We start from the raw sequence: 19,948 nt of genomic DNA on the forward strand, positions 1-19,948 counted from the left end.
CTAGCCGCAGACGCCCCGCGTTTCCTTCTTACAATAGCTAAGACAAAAAACAATGACGAGCGTTGAGGACACCCCGCTGACGCTGGAAATGGTCCAAACTGCGACATACTACAAATATGAGGCTGTGGGATGACGTGATTGGAACCGAACGCACCTTCATAGCTGCCACTCAGAAGGGAATCTTGGCTCAGCCAACTCGGAGGCCAGGTTTGGGCAGCTGGCCCCCCACGCTATGACAACAAAGTCGACGCAATCTGCAGTGTGTGAGACTGTGAGTAATGTTCAGAATGTACCAGCTAACTCCTACAATATCACATCTTGGCACAGCTAATTGTTTGAACATTAAAGGCCCGACCGACATACCCTCGCCCTGCTCTATGTACACTAGCTGCGATGATGCGGTAATATCAGAGCGGCGTCATGTGTGTGATGAGGGCCAAGGCTTGATCAACATCAACTTCTTTAGGACGCCGTTAGAGATGTCTTTAGAGGAGAGAAGAACAGCGTAGTGGGCGAGGACAGCACACGACCTCCTGCATTGTGAGCCTGAACCGCCAATCTCAATTCGCCCCTTATCAACGGGCTTACACTGGTTGTCTACCCCGTCGTTATAGCTCGTTTTCAGAGGAGGGGAGCGTTGCACCAGCCCTTCCACAGACTATCTAATAATAACTAACACCTTGCAGACAAGGCTAAACTTACAAAGTACTGCGATCGACACACCTCAGTAGGGTCAGGGTGTCGGAATAGCTGTTTCGTCGCAAGGCCGGAGCACCAGAGAGCCTCAGTAATACAACATGGATCCTCATCGCCGCCCAGTTTTTTCTCCGTCGTTCATATGTGCTAAATCGTTGTCGATGTTGGAAGGTTCTTGAGAACCCTCCATCCAGTGCACCACGCAACATGAGCGCCACTGCATGGGGAATTGTCAGTACGGACGCAGATTTAGCTTTCCGACGGCGCTAATGGAGGATGGAAAGACGAGTAAGCATGCAAGCCCGGCTTCGTGACCGGCTCGCCGGTATTGGAGCAGTTCTGCAGAGCTCGGTGTGCCATTGTGTCCCGAGACTCGTTTGGCTGCGGCTATGATGTGCTCCGTCAGTGCGGTCAACACAAGTGGATGGCATCGTTGCGAGTTGCCAAGTGAGGCATGCCTGCATCGCTGTCCTGTCCCAGAATACGGTCGCACATTAGCTAAGCTCCGCAAAATCCTGCCAAATTAATTTTTACTACTTAAAATTTACTTAAAAAAATATAAGATAATTTTGAATAATTCTCTTAAAATCATATAATATATAATTTTTATTATAAAATTTTATAATTATTTTATTTTAATTTTTTAAAATATTTTTACTATTAAAAATTATATATTAGGGTTAGGGTTATTTTAGGGTTATTTTTAAAAAAACTTAAAAAATAAAAAAAATAATAAAAAATGAAATAAATTATTAAACTTATAAATATATTTAAAAATATTAAAACTTAATTTTTTATGATTTTTATAAGATTTATTTTAATAAAAAGAGTAATAACCCTAAAGTGTAAAAATCAATTTAGCGGGATTTTGCGGAGTTAATCTAATGTGCGACCGTACCAGAACGCACGCCGTGGCTCAATAGGTACCCACCTTCTCCAATGCGGAGTTGACCCCAGGTTTAGCCCCATGGGGAGAATACCCGATTGTGCCCCCACATGAAGCTTGGATATTGCAGGCTGCAGCAAAGATCCCTAGGCGCCGGGCTCTCCGCATCCAAGAAACAGCGACAATTGGGACGCGTTCCCTACGAACTTCCGAGAACATCGTCTCGCCTGCCTCATGTTGTGGATGGTTCTTTGCACACAATCTGGAAGCAAGCTTTCCCACACCCCCCAGGCTGGCACATGGCATTTGGCATTTGAGCGTAGGCATACGCATGGCCGCATGGGTAAGGACATGGACATGGGTGTTTGCACCGCATTTTGGCGGCTTTGCTCCAACATCAAATAAGTCAAGAACAGGCATTTGCGGCCCTCCGGAAATTCCTGAGTATCCCCTGATTTTCCCATGCTGATCAACTTGGCCCTTACCCAATGCTCTGATTTTGCGAACCTGTTTGGCATCGAATGTTGGCAGTGCCATCTCCGTAACCGCTTTATTCAAAGCCCTGACGCATGACCGCGCTGGCCCCCCCCCCCCCCCCCCCCCCCCCCCCCTCCCCAACCCCATCCCGACAGATCCCTTCTCAAGCTGTAGGGGTCCTTTTTCTTCAGAACGCGGCCATTTAGCTGAGTCAAAAACTCTTGACTAGGCTTGAGCTCTTCTCCGCCTTTTCGTGTCATAATCCCTGCTTGGTTCCCCAGCCTTTCTCGTCATCCAATGAATGGGCTATCGTCTTCCGCAACTTAGCGAGTTGCTTCTCACACCCTCCCTGCCCTCGGCTTCAGGAAAGGATATCCCCACCTATCATCATCAGCACAGAACATCACGAGGAATCACGACGGGGAAGGCGGAAACAACCGTGAGCCTCTCTTCATTCTGTCAGCGCGAGTCCACTGCGTACTTGGCAAGGCTCCTGTGCTTCAGTGGCACCCCACAAAGGTTCCTTTCTTTCCTCCAACATCTCCAAAAATCCCGAGTGTGTAATATTCACCCTCCCCTGCGGAGTGAGTAATGCAGAGCCAAAGGCATTGGTCATACTTGTGTATTTCCTAGGCGTTATGCTTCCTATACATCACACGCTCGAGGGTGTTCCTCATGTGCAAGGAGCTGGCCTTGCCTTGGGTGAACCAGGACAAAACCGTGGCCAGAAGCCCAAAACGTTACCGTGCAAATACTGTAGCAAAAGATTCAGGTCTGTCATCAATTCGTCTCCGTACTTCTCTAACCAGAGAAAATTATGCTAATGTCAACGGGATGAACCATGATAGACGAGTTGAACACGTTCAACGGCATGAAAGAACTCATACTAAAGAGAAACCATTTGGTTGCACCTGGGACCGCTGTGGGAAAACGTTTGGACGACGGTAAGTTATATGCCACCTGCCTACCTCGAGCGTCATTGCCACGTCCCTCAGACATGCACCAGTAGTTGATACTTCTTCCCCCCTCACCAGCACCTGCGCCAACACCAAACAACCAAGCACACAGGAGCACAGGCGGTGTCCTGTAGCATGTGGGAGCTGTTCCAACTCCTACTCCACAAGGGCCTGCCCTGGGTTTCTCTGTTACGCACGCCCGTTCTATATATATACCCACATATATATGCATTATCACCGCCTTGTATTCACCTTTCACCAACTTGACTTGTCTTGTACCCCATCCCGTACTTAATTAGGAAAGAAGTATACTTATATGGACATCAGTGATCTTCTCGTCAGGCATGAGAAACTCGTTCACCTTAATGATGGAAACAAAGATAGCAAGCCGCAAAGAAGAGCGTCTTCTAGCACAACCTCCCAGAAGGCATCAAGCTCGGACAACCATATCGACGCAGAACCTATAGGATTACACGCAGCTTCCATTAATCAACATGGATCACTTCAACATCAAGAGCCGCCACAACATCAGGCGGCATATCATCACACGGCTGTCAACCCGGGAGCTGGATCTGGCCACCATCACCTCGCACAAGATCCCCGTGCTGCTACTCCACGATCTGTCGCCTGTAATCTTGATGTTCTCTCGGATGCTGCTTTGGCGACAGAGGTTAATACAATACCACCGATGTTAAACGACATGTCGCAGCGGGAGACTGTTCATCATGGCAGAGTCAAAAGCTTCGATGGACCCATGGGAGGTTATTCTGAGCGTCCTCGCCACGAAGAATCCGAGCCCGTGTTATCGTCAGGCTTTGCAACCCAGCCTCCGCAACCGGTTTACGACGATTACAACCTTTTTTTGGATGAGATCGCTGGCTCTGCATGTCTTTTGCCCCCGCATTTTGAGTCCGATCAACAGTTTAGTATGTGGGCAAGGACGCCCGGACAACTGAATCCGAGAGGCAACTCTCGGCCTTCGTCACAGCTCCCTTCTCGCTTCGGTTCTCTCGCCCCTGATATCCGAGAACCGATTGATACAGGGCAGCGGTTGCATGAAGACTCGTTAAGAACAAATCTACTCCGAATTTCGGTCACAGATTATAATATAATGAAGAGTCATCTCGACGAGTTTTCAGCTGTTTTGCCAAATGATTTCATCTTTCCGTCTCGTCACACAATGTCACGATTTTTCGAGGGCTACATCGGCGGAATCCACGACCACTTACCATTCCTGCATTTACCTACCCTGGTTCCTGTCGACATGGCTCCGGAGTTGCTTCTGGCAATACTGGCAGTAGGTGCTCAGTACAGATTCGAGAACAATAGGGGTTATGCGTTATGGTATGCGGCTAAAACCGTTGCAATGGAACAAATTAGGAGGAGACACAGCTCCGAAGTACATGCCTTGCTGCCAACAGCCGCATCCTATAGCCCGCACTCAACAAGACCGTCCCCTAGCATAAGCTATAGGCACTCGTTTGCATCGGCCCAATCCGAACGAACCGTCACACATGATACCCATCGCGAGCCATAGTAAGTTCTCACAACATGCACTAAAAGTCGCGGCTTTCCACTAGTTCGGAATTCCAGCTAAACTGTTACCCAGCTCTCCCAATACGCCAGGAGCCAGACTCGAAACCATCCAGGCAGTACTCCTCCTGTTTGCCGTTGGCCTGTGGGGGGCCAAAACAATTCTTCAAGAAGCTTTGTCTTTGCAGAGCAATTTGGCAATTCTTATCCGCGAGGAAAGTCTGAACGTAGAGACCAGCCCATCGTCTCTCAATGAATGGGACACGTGGATACGACTAGAAGGTGCCAATCGAACAAAACTAATCGCCTTTTGTTTCTTCAACCTATGTAGCACGGCATATGATATACCGCCACTACTTCTTACCGCTGAGCTTAATTTGTACATGCCAGCACGATCAAGACTTTGGAGAGCTGAATCTGCTTGGCAATGGCAAGAACTGCGGCAGACTACTCCTGTGGCTGATATCACGGTACACGGGGCCTTCTCACGACTATTCGGTCGCACTACCCAAGGCCTGCCAAACCATCTCTCCTCTCTTGGTCATTATATATTAATCCATGCTTTAATTCAACACATATATCTTTTGAAACAGACGTCGTTTGCCGCTGGCTCGTCATACGATGTTCAACGAACATTGAAACCGGAGGATGTTGAGGAGGTATCGCAGGCACTGCGAGTGTGGCAGACTAGCTTCGGACATCGTCACCAGATTCGGGCCGCAGAGTCTGGACTTTCAATGAACACTGACCCGAGCTCCGGGGGGTCGCTTGCGTTCAACGCCACTGCTCTTCTACGGCTGGCGTATATCCGCTTACATACGGACATCCCTCCAAGCCGTGCTCTTGAAACAAGAGACTCGATGGCGATCGCATCGGCGCTAAATAGTACGCCTTTGTTACATCGCAGCTTAAGACTACACCGAGCGGTGTTTGAGGCGGTTCATGTCCTGTCTATGCTTGTCAAGGCTGGTGTCAATTACGTTGCAAGAGCAAAGTCTGCTGAATGGAGCATACAACACGCACGTTCGTATCTTGCCAGCTACGGCTATCTTGGGTGCTCGTATTAACTGATCAATACTAGTCTGCAACTTCGAATGTGCGATTTTACTAGCTAAATGGCTTGTCACGCTATCTGCAATCACACCATCAGATCCAGCACCATCACCAGAAGAGAGGAATCTCTTGCAAAACATTCGACGTATGTTGGATGAAACGGAATTCGCAGTTCCCATCGATCCTTCACTTGCTGGGCCCAGTTCGATTTCTGGTCCGGTGGAAATGGTGGCTAGCGACGGTGCAAAATTGAGGCAACTTGCAAGTGCTGTCGTTCGATTATGGGCAGAAGCTTTTAAAGGAGTGCATATATTTGACATGGTTAAAGTAATGGGCGCAAGCCTAGCTAGTTATGCTGATCTTGTGGACAAACCGCGAGAACGTAACCCCTCTATGGCTAGGATGGCGCCTGAAGCTGGCATAACTTAACGATCATTCATGATGTTTTTGACCTGATGATTTATGAGGCGAAAAAAAAGGTGTATATAGTCTAAGCATTGCAGGGAATAAATTGTGTCTGGCGCTCGTCGGCGTATGGCGGAGCCATAAAGTATAGATATTCTCTCCATGTAATGTCAGTGGTAGGTCTTACACACGAGAGGGCAGGTTTGATATTCTGATTATTTATCAATTGCGACGAGCTGGCTCGACTGTATATGTCTGAGTTTCATCGGCTGTATCCCATTCCAAGGCAGTCGATGAGCCGCAATAGCGCGCCAAGATGACCGCAATAGCATGAGGATTCTCCATAGATATTGGCACTGGGTCATTTTACTGTAGTGCTATCCAGGGCCACGGCCATTGTCCACTATATTGTGCCCTGAGCTGATGTTTGAACGATGGATTTCCTTTGCTCGAAGCGCAAGAGAAAATACCGTGGGCTCTGATCTTAGTTGCGTTCAAGGGGCTTAATGTCGAAGAATGCGTCATATGCGTTGGCGTAGCGTCACTCTCGTAGGTTTAGCTTCGGTGCCGTACCCTGGAATGGCTACATGGCCGTAACTTGATACGGGGTCTGCTGGACGGTTAAACCGGAGGACACTGTCTTTGTTCAAGTTGGACTCAAATCACCCGAAATCATAGTTTGTAGGATCGACTTCGAAGTCGGGAGTACCGGACCGTTGGTGTGACGTCTGGTAATGCCTTCCTTGAGACGAGCTTTGCAGAGTTGACACAACATATGATGCGGTAAGAGCTCTCGTGACGGAAAACTTTGACCATGTTGGATGTTGGTTGATGGATGATAAGATGTGCGATCTAGCCAAGTGCGAAAACGATGGTCCCTTCTCGTACTAGAGACTGGATTCTCCGTAGCATGGCAGGAAACGTGTATAGTATGCTGACCGCCAGAGTGTCCTCGCCGTGTCCATGGCATCCAATCGAATGTGGTATCATGATGCAATTTGCGGGGGGTTGCCGACGGGATCACGGATGCGACCTCCTCATCAAGTCCAGGAGCGAACCAGTGAACCAGGCTCGGAGTTTACTGAAAAGCCCTGCCCGGGGAAGGGTCCTGGGTCCTTGAGGATCTGGAGAAGGCGGACGGTCCTCCGCAAATGGGTACATGGTCCGAAATCCGACCATTCATTAGCATGTGAGAGGGCCGCATGGAAATACGTGCCTTGCGTGGGTAGAAATGGGGTGGGCAAGTGGTGGGGCTTGGCTGGACTTGCCCACCACGCGGGTTGCAAAAAAGGCCGCACACCTCTGTGTGTGGTTGTGGGTGCGGGGTGTGCGGTCTTTTTTGCAACCCGCGTGCCCACCTGGGGCATGCGACGTCAGCTGGAGCCACTGTGGAGTTGTGCCTGTCGCAACCTCGGCTTGGCTGGCTCGGGGCCAATAATGCAGCAGGATTGCCGTGGTCGTTCGGCCACGCAACGAGACCACAGCCGGTGCAGGCTGGTTTACAATCATTTGCCTCTTGTGCTGTTGTATTTTACCAGAGAGATTTCTGTCCTTTTTTCAAATATAGATTTTGAGCCTTTTTTGCGTCTTTGGTACACCATTATAAACACTTGAGCTAGCGTGCTTGTCTGTCGGCATAGAAAACACCAACCACAATTACTGCGATAGCTATCCGCTTGTCGTCACGAGCCTCAGGTAGCATCCTCACCATCGAGCAATATCACGAATCCGTAGCCGAGTAACGAAGCGACCATGCCTATTGTTACCGAGTTGACTAAGCGGCTGGGCATCCGCGGTATGTGTCTTCTGGATTCTGAAGCTACAGAGAGCGTCTACTTGCAACGGCCATCACGGCAGTGCCGCTCACATGCTTCGTGGCCGCCAAAAGACTTCCCAAGTGCTAATGTCTTACGCAGTGCCCGTCGTCCAAGGCGGCATGATGCACGTCGGTACCGCAGACCTCGCCTCGGCCGTCTCCAACGCCGGCGGTCTGGGCATTATCACGGCCCTCATCTTCCCTACGCCCGCAGCCCTCCGCGACGAAATCCGCCGGTGCCGCACCCTTACCAAGAAGCCCTTCGCCGTCAACATCACTCTCCTCCCCGCCATGGTCCCTCCGGACTACGGCGCCTACGCCCAGGCCATCATTGACGAGGGTATCAAGATTGTCGAGACGGCAGGCAACTCTCCCGGCCCCGTCATCAAGCAGCTGAAGAAGGCTGGCGTCATTGTCCTCCACAAGTGCACCACCATTCGCCATGCCCAGAGCGCCGTCAAGCTCGGCGTCGACTTCCTGTCCATTGACGGCTTCGAGTGTGCCGGCCACGTTGGCGAGAGCGACATCACCAACTTTATTTTGCTGGGCAGAGCTCGTCAGACCCTCAAGGTCCCCTTCATTGCCAGCGGTGGTTTTGCCGACGGCCACGGCCTGGCCGCTGCCCTGTTGCTCGGTGCGTCGGGTATCAACATGGGCACACGCTTCATGGCTACCGTCGAGGCCCCCGTGCACCAGAACATCAAAGAGGCCATTGTCAAGAGCGATGAGCACGACACCACTCTGCTCCTGAGAAGATGGCGCAACACCAGCCGCCTGTTCAAGAACAAGGTTGCCCTCGAGGCGCTCAAGATTGAAAAGGAGAGCCAAACCGGCGAGTTCAGCGAAATTGCGCCTCTGGTTAGCGGCAAGAGAGGGAAGGAGGTGTTTGTCAATGGTGACCCAGAGTACGGTGTATGTTTTTACCCTCCCCGCTGGGACGAGTCCGGTTCCATTCACATGTGTGTCCTGAGAATTCGTCTTGTGTACTAACCTGTGGTGATGCAAGGTCTGGACCACCGGCCCTGTCATGGGTCTCATTCACGACGTCCCCACGTGTGACGTGCTGGTGAAACGCATCGAGAAGGAAGCTGAGCAAGCCTTCAAGGAGAAATCAGCAATTATTGTCCCCGAGTCCAAGTTGTAAGATTTCCTTTACATGTGGTTTAACGAAACGGTCGTCTCATATACAAATACACTTTTGATTTGAACCATGTCTTTTACTTTATACCGCCTTTTCTACCACACTCTGCCCACCTGTACCGTAATGTCGTTCAGCGTATAATCTATGCCCAAAACGCCCCATGTCAAAAAAAAAGCCCAAACTCGCCCATTCCAACACGAGATGCTTCTAAAACCGCCTCGATGAGTGTCCCCTATGCCTAGCCGCCGCCTGCTGTCGCCAAGCAGTATCAAACCGCGTCCCTTCCGGGGGGTCTAGTAACTCACGAAGGCCCTTTTTCCTTGGCGACCCATCGTAGTGGTGCAGAATCTCAGGCATTCCGTTGCGCAAGTCCCCATGGGTTCCCTCGTGCACACTGCTCGTGCACAAGCTGATGCCTGTGTTGGCCATGGCAGCGTTCGGCGCCGCCGACACTCGCCAGCCGGCGGGGCAACGATGCACACTCTGCCGGCGAGTAGGGATATCTTGTTCCAAAACCAGCTGCGCCTCTACAATGGCTCCCCGGAGTCCCAGGTAGAACTTATCCGATGCGTCTGACGCCTTTGCCAGCGAGAAGACACGGTCCATACCACGGTGCCCCAGCCACAGTGTGGTGTCTTGTCTGAAGCAGGGCGACTCCATGGCCGTGTGCCAGGTGCACCGGCGACTGTTCCCGGGCTCGCACCCCCAAATCGCAGTCGTGTCGTCGAACGGCTCTCCGGACGAACACGCGACTTTGGGCCGTGGCTCGCGCGGCGAACACGGCAAGGCCGCAGAGTGAAAGTACGGCTTGGGGAAGCGGAAGTCGAAGAACCTCAGTATCGGGGCATTATTGTTCCCGGAAACAAACCTCTCGGTTCCGTAGACGAGCAGAGGCCCCCCCGCATGGTATGGCTGGAAATTATCCCTGTATATGGCGTCGTGAGGCGAGGGCGTCCGGACATCCATCAGCCGGAAGGACCCGTCGTGCCAGGAACTCAGGAGCAGGTTGCTGTTCGCCCTGTGCCCGACCGCCTGTATCGACCATACGCTCGTCACCTCGCCGGGCGCCGCGAGCTGAAGCCTGCCGTCTCGTCCGTCGCATGCGTCGGGGTTGAGCGACGCCGGCGCAAAGTCCACCCCCGTAGGGCGGATGGTGCCGTACTGAATGGGCTGGGAACTTCCCCCCAGGGCCACGGCAACGTTGGTCTTTCCCAGAAACTTGACGTCTCGAATCAGGGATTCCTCGTTGCCGGGCCCGTCTTTGGACAAGTCATGGTAGGCGAGTGGTTCGGGGTCCGCATCCCTTTCGGGGGGGATGTTGTACAAGTGAAGATGCGAGCTGCGGCAGGTCGCCAGCATGTCTGTGTCGGGCTGCCAGTCCGTGCAGGCGACGGCCAGGCGACCCGGGGAAATGCTAAACGGCGTCTGTAGATGCGCATCCTGCCGCCCGTCCAGCTTGATAACCGTCTTGGTCGGCTGGCCAAAGGACTTGTTGTTTGCGGCCGAGAGGACCTGGACGTCGCCGTTGGCTCGTCCGACCACAATCTCTGGGAGCCCGGCACGCCTCTCAATGATGTTCAAGCACGTAGCGTCACCCGTGCCGGGGGCGTATTTCGTGGTCGTGCTCGCCCCCAGGACACTCTTCCACGTCTGCGTGGCATCGCCGCCCCATCGCACATGGAGATCCTCACCGGCCCCCAAGGCAACCACCTCCTCGTCCAAGGACGGCACGTAATGAGCATCAACAATGCCGTGAAAGTCAATCGCTTGCCTCGGCTGTCGAGGTGCGGCGTCATTTGTCCGCGGCCGTGGCAGGGGTCTGAATAGGCTGAGCTGGATGGCGCGCTTGTCCCAGCATCGGTCGAGGTAGGAAAGTGTATCGGCAACGTTGCTCCATGAACACTCGTTGCTGTGTGGCACCCTCAAGGACGGGAATCTCGTCTTGACGAATGTTTTCCAACCCGCCTGTTGGACGAGACGGTGCGTGCGTTTGGCGACTCGCCCGAGATGTGATGTGTCTCGGGCGGTGTCGAGGTATTCGACAATGTCGAGCAGCAAGTCATCTGGGAGACTTGTCAGGGACGCAGGTTCCATGGTATGGGATACATGCGTGTGGGGTGGTGAATGCTTTCTTCATGCAACCAAATGTTTGGTTGGAGATTCTGGCGGTTTAGCAGTCTGCGGTTTAAGTCCCGTCTCGGCAAGGTTCGACTCGACTAGTGCTCCATATTTACCCTTGCCGAAACTTCGCCACACACCAGCAAGACACCCGACGACAACACGGTTCAATTGCAAGGTTGACTCATCTGCAGCATAGCTTGGCATTCATTGGCGTCCTTGTTCAGCACCGTCTTGGGGAGGGATCTGTGGGATGCATGATTGTTGAGTCAATTCGATGATTCTGGTTCCAATGCGTCATGGACCACAGCAGCCTGAGCCAACATAGTCATCAACCGACATCACAGTTTCTGCAAACGCAACAGGCTTTGGGTATCATCATGCCCTAGCTTAAAGTATTTTTGTACATCCACATCGTATCCGTGAGTCCCCATCCCCCCGGCCTTTTTTTCTTCTCTCAAAACTAACTCATACAAAAAAATGTCTTGCCAAACCCTCAAAACGCCATGCAATTCGCCAATAAAACAACTCCGCCCCAATGCTCGTTCATCTACATGTTCGTGACTCTTTGCTTGAATAATATCAAATGCACAAGTTGGGCTACAAATCACATGAGAAGATACATGGCCCGGGCAGCCTTTTCAGCTGCGGCAATATGCCATGGACGAACATCCGTTTCTCTTGACACCATCCCCCTAGCTCTCGATAGGGTGGCAAGCCCTCTAAAGTAGCTGAGCATTTCCCTCAAAAGGGGTTCGTATGACCTTGGGAAGGCATCCGTGTGTATGAGATTGACTTGCATGGCCATCGGCACATCTTCAGCTCGCGCGCCTGTCCTCTTGATCAGGAAGCCGCTGACCAGCGCTGGATACAAGTCCGTCACGCCCAAGGAATTATTCAGCCGGTGGCCAACAATGGCTCCCCAAGTCTGGTCTGTGACATCGGCAAGAATCGCATCGGTTTCAGTGTCCGCTCCCGCTTCTCCTCCTCCGGGAGTTGCAGCCGTCACATTCGCTGGGGTTGCTGGAGTGGCACTCTGCTCCGGCGATACGATGTTCGCCTGCGGCGTCGAAACCGGTGTCGTGTAGAAAGGCACCGAGGCCTGTGGTAGCTTGACCACGGGAGGAACCAGTTGTAGCCACGGATCTGTATCAACCGTCATCAGGATCATTGTCACTTGGAGCCTGGTTTCTGCATGGGCCAAATTGACCCAGGAATCGATTTCTTGTTGATCCATTGGGCCGCACTTTGTGATAATGATTCGCCAGTGCACTTTCCAAGCCGAGATCAGGTCCAGAGTAGATTGCCAGATCTCATGGGCTACCTCACTCATGGACGTAGAGAGTGGCCTGCCTTTCCGTCCCAAGCAGTACGAGGCAGTCGCTTGCTGGTTACCGCGATCGTCTGTCCAAGCAGTCGTCACCCAACGCCCATCCACAGTCTGAGCATAAGCAACGTGAATGCACGAGTTTTCTCTGATGAGAGACACGGAAGGTTGTGTGTTGAGCTTGAAGTCAATGATTCGTGGAAGAGGCTGTTCTAGTCGAATGGCCGGGGCAGGCATTGGTCCGCCAAAGAGGGTACAACGGTCATACGTCTCGATGCAGAGCCTCACGAGATCAACAGAGGGAGTGACCACCACTGAAGTTGGCGAAGATAGCAACTCAGAGGAGACGAGCTGTAGAACGAGCTCATTTGTTGCAGTTTCTTTCTTTGCAGCCAGGTCCTTCTGGTATGAATCAAAGAAAATGCTGAAATGCTGCACATGCCTCGACTATGGTGCCAGGATTATTTGGGGAATAGACGAAATAAACAACAATGTTCGTGTCCGAAACAGTCAAGTTGGAAAGTGAACCTCGCAACGTCTCCATAGCGCCTATCAAAGCTGAACCGTGCCCCGTCAATGCGGCATCGGGAGAAGTTGAAATACGGTCCATTTCGTACGGAAGAACGCCAGAATCCATGTCTGATGCTAAGGCCATATTTTCGAAAGATCCGAGTCTCAGAACTTCGTAGACACTCTTGATCCGCCCCAAAAATGTCTTGGCATTATCGGTCATCCCCTTCCATCCCGGAAAAACGCAGACTGCGGTTATGTCCTTGTTGCCTGAAGATGGCGCCAGCCCTAGACTTTCCCAAAATGCAACAGCTGAGGGCAGGACTGAGAGTTTTGCATCTGACCTGCGAACCTCCAAATGTGGTCCCGGAATCTGATATAGATTGCTGGGGCGGATCTGCTCGGCATTCGTGTCTCTCCCAGGTATGGGACGTGGTTGCATCCTGGGTTGACCTTGTAAGAGTACATCTTGAATATCTAGAAATGCCTTGAGGCGAACAGGTTCCACGCCCCGCAGAAAGACTGAGAGAGCCTCTCGAAGTTGCTGAAGTGCTGTCCTGGCGTCACTTAGTAAAGTTGCTCGGCCCTGACTTACAATCGAGGTGTTGGAGGGATAATCGGTATTGCAAAGATCCAAGGAGCCTGTAGCAGCCTGTTCTGTCAATATTTGGGCTGCCTGGATTAGATCCTCATCACTAAGAGAGAGCTCCAGGGGAAGGGGCTCAGGATCTGAAAAAAGCATTGAAAGAGGCAACTCTGGGGTTTCAGGCTTGGATAGACGTGGGAGCTCAACCGCAAGTTGATAGTCTGGCTCCTCAGTCACATCTTGTTCCTTCAAAGAGGTAACCTGAGACACAGCATCATCCTCCACTGGCGCTTGCTTGACACTAGACTTCGGCGGTGACGTCGGTTCGTCACTCGTATAACTTGAGTCGTCTTGGTCAGACTCCGTGCTGCTTTGTTCGTCATCCGACATCTGTGTGTCCAATTTTGTAGGGCTACGGCCCGAGGTCGGCGGCTCAAGGCCAGATAAAGGTCCCATAAGCGACCTCGCATATAATTTGTGCTCTTTTAATCCTCTGTGTAGCTTACCATGGCGCTTCAAGTAATCGGTTTCCGGCAATACGCCATGGTCAAGCCTTGAATTTCCAGCGGTTGTGCTTTTGCTATAGTCAAATTGGCCACCTTGTTCATATTTCTTGTTAATCATAGGAAGAGTTGGGTCAAAATCCATCTTTTCAAATATTTTGGTCATGCGACTGGTGTCTGTGGTAAAAGCGCCGTCCTTTTCAGTTGCCGCCAATGATGCACAAACTCGTTTGAATACAGTATGAGGGTCGAATGGGCTAGACTCTCGTTTCATAGAAACGGGCCGAATTTCTCTCCCTCGCGGCATCGCATTATCGTTTTGTACGCTGATGGCGTGGCGCAGCTCGGGTTTGGTGAATCCACCAGCATCCTTCTCAGACTGTGGTTCTTCCTTTATAGGCTCCCTGGCATTCGATATTTCTTCATCAGCTGTATGCTCCTCTGCACCAATAGTTGCAGCCGTTGTTGCATCATCCATCTCATCCAATGCAGCCTCGAGATCAATGTCCTCGGGCTCCTCATCAAAAAAGTTGAAGTCAGCTTCTGTGATGTCGTTGTCGCCAAACATATCTTCGCCCATGTCGCCAAACATGTGATCAGCTTCGCCAAGAAGATTGCTGTCGCTTCTTTGCCTTTTAGGTTCTGAAAAATCTCGTACCGGTTCGAAAGATTCCCCCATCGCCATGGAGACTGACCCGTTGTTATCGCCTTCTGGCACAGCCGCGGCAGACAAAGGATTTCCTGGGCTTGACAGCGTACCATCAAGAGAGGGCGTTACCCCATTTGCATTTTGTAAAGCGTCAGGCGGAGTAGGATACATAGAGCCAGCTGCGGCTGTACTCGGCCGCCTCAATGTTAGAGGAGACTGCCCATTTAGCCTTGTAGGTCTAGAATCGCCACTGAAGCCCTCACTTGATGTTGCCACGCGTTCTGCCTTTCTTTTGGATATCTTCTCGTCTCTCTCAGGTGTGGAACTAAACCAAAACTGTGCATTACCTAAAGGATCGTGGCTTTCTTCATGTCCTCGCAGTATTATCTCACCCACTCGACTTGTGGATGACACCTCAACAGGACGCTTCCTAAAGCATAGTGGGCTCGGCCAGGGAATCGTGACGGTAGAATTGGGCATTGGCGACCTCTTGATATCGCTCTTTGCATCTTGAAGTTTGGGTTTAGATATGAGTATATTCATCCAGAAACAATCTGTTAATTTGGATTGGGCAACACCTCGGAGGTGCAAAAATTTCAGGCATGCTTGCTTCCAAAGCGAATTGTGAATATCTGGAGCTCCTCGAAGACTCAGTGCTTGTGTGTTTGGTGTTTGCGCCATACTCGCTGTACCCCCATCAAGTTGAGCAGCGGGCTGGTTGCTGGCGATCACGCCAAATGGAGCCGCAAGAATTTGCTGTCCAGGTACATCCGGAGCTTGGTTGAGCATGTCACCATAGGACAATAGACCTTGACATAATGAGATGCCCATACAAACTACAAGAACACCTGTGGTTGTTAGGTAGGCGCCAAATGTACCGATTGTAGGAATTTTTTCTGTGATCACGTCGAGAGATCCATCATTTCCTAGAATATCCTGTGAAAGTAATACGGTCCGGTAGTTTAGAGGAATCGAATCTGTGTGGCGGCAGAAGGCTGACTGTATCGTTAAGAGGGTCGCGACGACGAAGCTCTCATAAGCTTTGGGAGACGATGACCCTCCCTGCACCAACTTCGCGTCAGTTACCGAAGTGTGGCCCTTTGAGTCTTGCTCCTGTAATCCAGGTGGCCCAAGATGCGGTGTCGCAGTTGGCGCATAGCGTTGCGACTGATCCAAAGCAGGCGCGCTTGAAGTTGAACTGGTAGGTGTATATCCTGTCTGTGGTTGTTGTGATCGAGGTCTCGGAAGACTGCTTGGCTCAAATGATCCCTCTTCTCCTACAATAAGTGAGTAGCCACGCAAGCTAAGAGATGAATCTAGCTCTTGGCTACTGACTTCATCACTCCCCTCCTTGCCGACTATTCTGAAGTGCCATATACCCCGTCTGCTGGCGTCGTAGTAAACGATATGACCTTTTTCTCTCAAAGAGTTCTCAATATCAATGGCCGCCAGGCCAAAGCTCAGGGACTGATCTGAAGACGGTTCGTACACGCGAAAGGAAATCGAAGCGATGTTGTTCTGTCACACAGATTAGTTCTCGTAACCCCCATGGTGGGACTCTCAACCACGGACGCACCACGACGAGGACATTGGTGTCATATTCGGCAGCATCCATTTCGGTTACTTCGTTTGTGAGGCGCTTGCGACTAGCCTGTGCCACACCACATGAATTGTTAGACGTCCCAGCGAGCAGAAAAGCAATGGTGAGACGAACAGGAGCGGTGATGTCCAAAAAGCTTGGCTACGAAGCCAGTCTTTCTTCGCAGCCCTTTGTTTCGTAAAGAAGATATTTTATTTACAACATGCGATTCCCTAATCCGGCAGCTTCACTGGCTCCATCTCAGCGGAGGTCGTTGTTCGGCCCGCTGAGCCAAGGTCGCGATACCTCTGTCGGATCGGAGAGAGACGAGCCGCGTTGTCGCTATAGGATTGATTGGCGCCGCAAAAGGAAGCTTGAGGTACAATATGCAGTAATCTCTGTTGTATGAAGGTCCAGGGTCGCGGGGTGCCGTAAAGAAGATGAAAAGTCAAAGCCAAGGCAGTGTTGCGCTCCCCCGTGGTAACTTTTGACGTCGTAAAAGTGGAGGGTCTCACGAAAACTGGGGGTGTCCAGTGAGAGAGCCTGAGCTGTTTCCTAGCGTACTCACCTCGATCGGTGGGGTCCTTCACCGAGTACAGTGGGGACTTATTAATTCTTCACCGGGGGCGGTCACCTTAATTTTTTTTTTCCTGATACCGTTATCGTGGGTGGGATTTCTCGACTATCTTGACGCAAAACTCCGCGGGACAAGACACCAACCAACTTTGCCGTCTATTTGACGCGCGCAAACGTTCGCAAAGATACCGAGAATATCAAAAAGCATACGGATGATCAGGAAACATTCAACACATTCACCATGAAGCTCTCCAATCCCGGGACCGTCCCGGTCTACACAATCTCGGGTGCATCTACTGCCCGACCGCTCCCAGACTGGCTTGCTCGCAGACGGAAGCGAAGTTTGAAGAATGACCCGGAATATCAGAATCGCGTTGAACTTCTCCAGGATTTCGAATTCGAAGAAGCTAGCAACTGCATTCGGGTGAGCGAAGATGGGGAATGGGTAATGAGCACTGGCACCTACAAGCCGCAGATACATGTTCATAACCTCCCACAGCTTTCTTTGTCCTTTACCCGCCACACAAATTCTTTGAATCATTCATTTGTTCTCCTTTCTTCCGACTACTCTAAATCTTTACATCTCCAAAATGATCGAAGACTCGAATTCCATACCCCAATGGGGTGCCATTACGAGGTCCGACTCCCAAGATACGGGCGAGATGTGCTTTACGATCGCTATGCTACCGAAGCTTTGGTGCCCGCGGTCGGGTTGGACTCCGAAGGGAAAGGCGAAGTCTTCCGGATGAATTTAGAGCAAGGACGTTTCATGAAGTCATACCAAATCGAGGTTGGCGGTGACGACGAATTGACTGGAGGCGGGTTGCAGGGTGGTATTGACGTTGGAAGTGTCAATGTCGCCTCAAATGCAGAAAGCACACACAACCTTATGGCATTTGGAACGTCTATAGGCACTGTTGAATTCTGGGACCCACGTTCGAAATCTCGAGTCGCATTGCTAGCTGGGCACGACGGTGAGATCACGGCATTAGACTTCAGCTCATCGGGATTGTCGCTCGCCACCGGTTCTTCCACTGGCATGATTCAACTCTTCGATCTGCGCCGTCCGGTGGCTCTACTCAAGAAGGATCACGGATATGGCTTCCCAGGTCAAGAAGCTCTTTCACATGACGACTTCGTCACAAGAGAAGAAAATCATGTCAGCCGATAAGCGTATCATTAAGCTTTGGGATGAGGCAACTGGCGAGCCTTGGACCTCGGTCGAGCCCGTCGTAGATATCAATGATGTGGCATGGTGCAGAAATACCGGCATGCTCCTCACTGCTAACGAGGGCAAGCAACAACACGCATTCTTCATCCCTCAGCTTGGTCCAGCACCGAAATGGTGCGCATTCCTCGACAGCATGGTGGAAGAAATGGCGGAGGAGGTACATACCGAGACATACGACAACTACAAGTTCTTGACCCTGCCAGAATTGAAACAATTGAGTCTAGCTCATTTGATCGGCAAGACGAACCTCCTGCGGCCATATATGCACGGATATTTTGTCGCTTCCAAGCTTTATGAGCAAGCTAAGTTGATTGTCAACCCGTACGCCTGGGAAGAAGAGAGAATGAAACGCGTCAAGGACAAAGTCGAGAAGGAGCGTGCCAGTAGAATCCGGGGCACCAAGAAGGTCAAGGTCAACCAGAAGTTGGTTGACAAGATACTCAAGAAGCAGGAGAACAGAGAAAAGGTCGATACCAATGCTGGTATTTTGGGAGACGACCGTTTCGCAGCGGTCTTCGAAGATGAAGAGTTCATGGTGGACGAGACTAGCAAGACATTCCAGCTGCTCAACCCCAGCACACAAACTGAGCAGCCTGTGGATCCTAAGGCTCCAACCCGTTACCAAGCCAAGGACTCTGATGACGAATCCGGAAGCGAAGACGAGATACGTAATTCGGGCAAATCCGGGAATGATATAACAATGAGGGTATCTTCGACGCAAAACGAAGGTCAGCCTTTGAGAGACACCGCTCTAGGGTCGCGAACACAAAAATCAGGACGGGTCACCAAGGCACGGCATGGCGATATCGGCGGCGAGCGCCAGGTTACATTTATGCCCGAATCGAAAAAGAAGAAGCTACAAGAACAAGACCAGCCATCACCTCGGCAACAGCAAAGAGGCGAACGGAGGAGTGCCAGCTCCAACACATTCAGGAGAATGTGAAGTCCTGTACCACGACCGCGTCACAATGCTATCTTTTTATTGCCGAAATTCCAGATATCCCAATAGGTTCCCATGGTCGTTCTACATGGTTCGCATACCAATCATCACCGCCGCCTATATCACCTTGGCGAATCACTTTGGATGCTTGCTTTGTACTTTCCCTAACGCAAACCCCTTTTCCAAGTCTTCTAGACGAAGCCGAGGTGTAGCGGGGAGATCATCCTCGCTCATAGTGCTTATGTCTCGTTTCGATGTTTTCATAGATCGTTTCACCGAGTTTGGGAATTCTGTTCTTCTGGGCGTGATGGCAGCGACAACTTTCTTGACGGAATGTCTGAGCACTTCACTTGCTTTCCACTCGCGTTTCTTAGCAATGAAGAATAGGGTCGCGGTGCAGACTGGGATTCTTGAGGTTAGCGACGGCAAGCCCGGTTGGGGGAAGATATTGCATACCTCCGATTATAGCCACAACAAAGACGATGACAACAATAGCAATTAGGCCGCCGGTCGAAATGCCCATGGAGCTCGTGGAACTGTCGCCTCCGTTGCCAATGTCTTCTCCCTTGGTGCCGTCATAGCCAGGGTTGGCATAGGTGGGCAATGGGAAAGGATGAGTCGTAGTAGCCATGGCGACATAAGCCAGTGTTGGAAATGAGATGCAGGCGCTCAGTACTGTTATTGTGATATCCCAGTATCGTTTGGTGTAGCAGGGTAGAATGTTGTTTAAAACAGAAGCAGATAAGGCGATCAACCCAAATATAAATGGACAAGGCACAACTTGCGACAACACAGACTCTCCCATCTTTTTCTCTTCCAGACTCCGTGCGCCATACCATTGAACTGCCGCCTCTTTGCCGAGAAGATGATGTATCCCGCATGCGCTGCCGGTAGTGACCTGTCGTATCGCCAGCCGCCGAAGAGTTCATTGGATGCTGAAGACGGACCCTGGCTCCGATTTTCGTG

The 19,948-nt window shown here is 51.3% G+C and overlaps 7 protein-coding genes across 7 annotated transcripts; 4 read left to right on the plus strand and 3 right to left on the minus strand.

Moving 5' to 3' along the window:
- Window positions 1–3,331: 3,331 nt before the first annotated feature.
- Window positions 3,332–7,010, plus strand: J3458_000657 (uncharacterized protein; the record flags this gene model as incomplete). The annotated part of the gene is made up of 3 exons (XM_066116265.1): window positions 3,332–4,551; window positions 4,625–5,571; window positions 5,630–7,010. The coding sequence occupies 3 exons, from the start codon at window positions 3,332–3,334 to the stop codon at window positions 6,028–6,030; spliced, it is 2,568 nt and encodes an 855-aa protein (XP_065978147.1). The 3' UTR covers window positions 6,031–7,010.
- A 748-nt stretch (window positions 7,011–7,758) lies between these two features.
- On the plus strand, window positions 7,759–8,966 carry J3458_000658 (uncharacterized protein; the record flags this gene model as incomplete). The annotated part of the gene is made up of 3 exons (XM_007811620.2): window positions 7,759–7,801; window positions 7,923–8,734; window positions 8,829–8,966. 3 exons carry the CDS (start codon window positions 7,759–7,761, stop codon window positions 8,964–8,966), a joined length of 993 nt encoding a protein of 330 aa, XP_007809811.2.
- A 70-nt stretch (window positions 8,967–9,036) lies between these two features.
- Window positions 9,037–11,094, minus strand: J3458_000659 (uncharacterized protein). Its single transcript, XM_007811619.2, has one exon. The coding sequence runs from the start codon at window positions 11,055–11,057 to the stop codon at window positions 9,171–9,173; it is 1,887 nt and encodes a 628-aa protein (XP_007809810.2). The 5' UTR covers window positions 11,058–11,094; the 3' UTR covers window positions 9,037–9,170.
- A 114-nt stretch (window positions 11,095–11,208) lies between these two features.
- J3458_000660 (uncharacterized protein) lies at window positions 11,209–16,687 on the minus strand. The gene is made up of 3 exons (XM_007811618.2): window positions 16,371–16,687; window positions 16,233–16,307; window positions 11,209–16,174 (listed from the first exon to the last, which is right to left on the minus strand). The coding sequence occupies exons 2-3, from the start codon at window positions 16,269–16,271 to the stop codon at window positions 12,821–12,823; spliced, it is 3,393 nt and encodes a 1,130-aa protein (XP_007809809.2). The 5' UTR covers window positions 16,272–16,307; window positions 16,371–16,687; the 3' UTR covers window positions 11,209–12,820.
- Window positions 16,688–17,052: 365 nt separating this feature from the next.
- Window positions 17,053–17,982, plus strand: ENP2_1 (Small ribosomal subunit biogenesis; the record flags this gene model as incomplete). The annotated part of the gene is made up of 1 exon (XM_007811617.2): window positions 17,053–17,982. The coding sequence occupies one exon, from the start codon at window positions 17,053–17,055 to the stop codon at window positions 17,980–17,982; it is 930 nt and encodes a 309-aa protein (XP_007809808.2).
- Window positions 17,983–18,082: 100 nt separating this feature from the next.
- ENP2_2 (Small ribosomal subunit biogenesis) lies at window positions 18,083–18,985 on the plus strand (the record flags this gene model as incomplete). Its single annotated transcript, XM_066116266.1, has 1 exon — window positions 18,083–18,985. One exon carries the CDS (start codon window positions 18,083–18,085, stop codon window positions 18,983–18,985), a length of 903 nt encoding a protein of 300 aa, XP_065978148.1.
- A 132-nt stretch (window positions 18,986–19,117) lies between these two features.
- J3458_000663 (uncharacterized protein) lies at window positions 19,118–19,613 on the minus strand (the record flags this gene model as incomplete). Its single annotated transcript, XM_066116267.1, has 2 exons — window positions 19,118–19,383; window positions 19,439–19,613. The coding sequence occupies 2 exons, from the start codon at window positions 19,611–19,613 to the stop codon at window positions 19,118–19,120; spliced, it is 441 nt and encodes a 146-aa protein (XP_065978149.1).
- Window positions 19,614–19,948: the final 335 nt, after the last annotated feature.

The sequence above is a fragment of the Metarhizium acridum genome, assembly GCF_019434415.1.
Source record: "Metarhizium acridum strain ARSEF 324 chromosome Unknown scaffold_1, whole genome shotgun sequence".
Lineage (NCBI taxonomy): Eukaryota > Fungi > Ascomycota > Sordariomycetes > Hypocreales > Clavicipitaceae > Metarhizium > Metarhizium acridum.

Coding starts and splice junctions, on each gene's coding strand:
- J3458_000660 (XM_007811618.2), bottom strand. CDS start 16,271: ATGGATGCTGCCGAATATGACACCAATGTCCTCGTCGTG. Junction 16,175..16,232: donor ACACCAATGTCCTCGTCGTG/GTGCGTCCGTGG, acceptor TCTGTGTGACAG/AACAACATCGCTTCGATTTC.
- J3458_000659 (XM_007811619.2), bottom strand. CDS start 11,057: ATGGAACCTGCGTCCCTGACAAGTCTCCCAGATGACTTGCTGCTCGAC.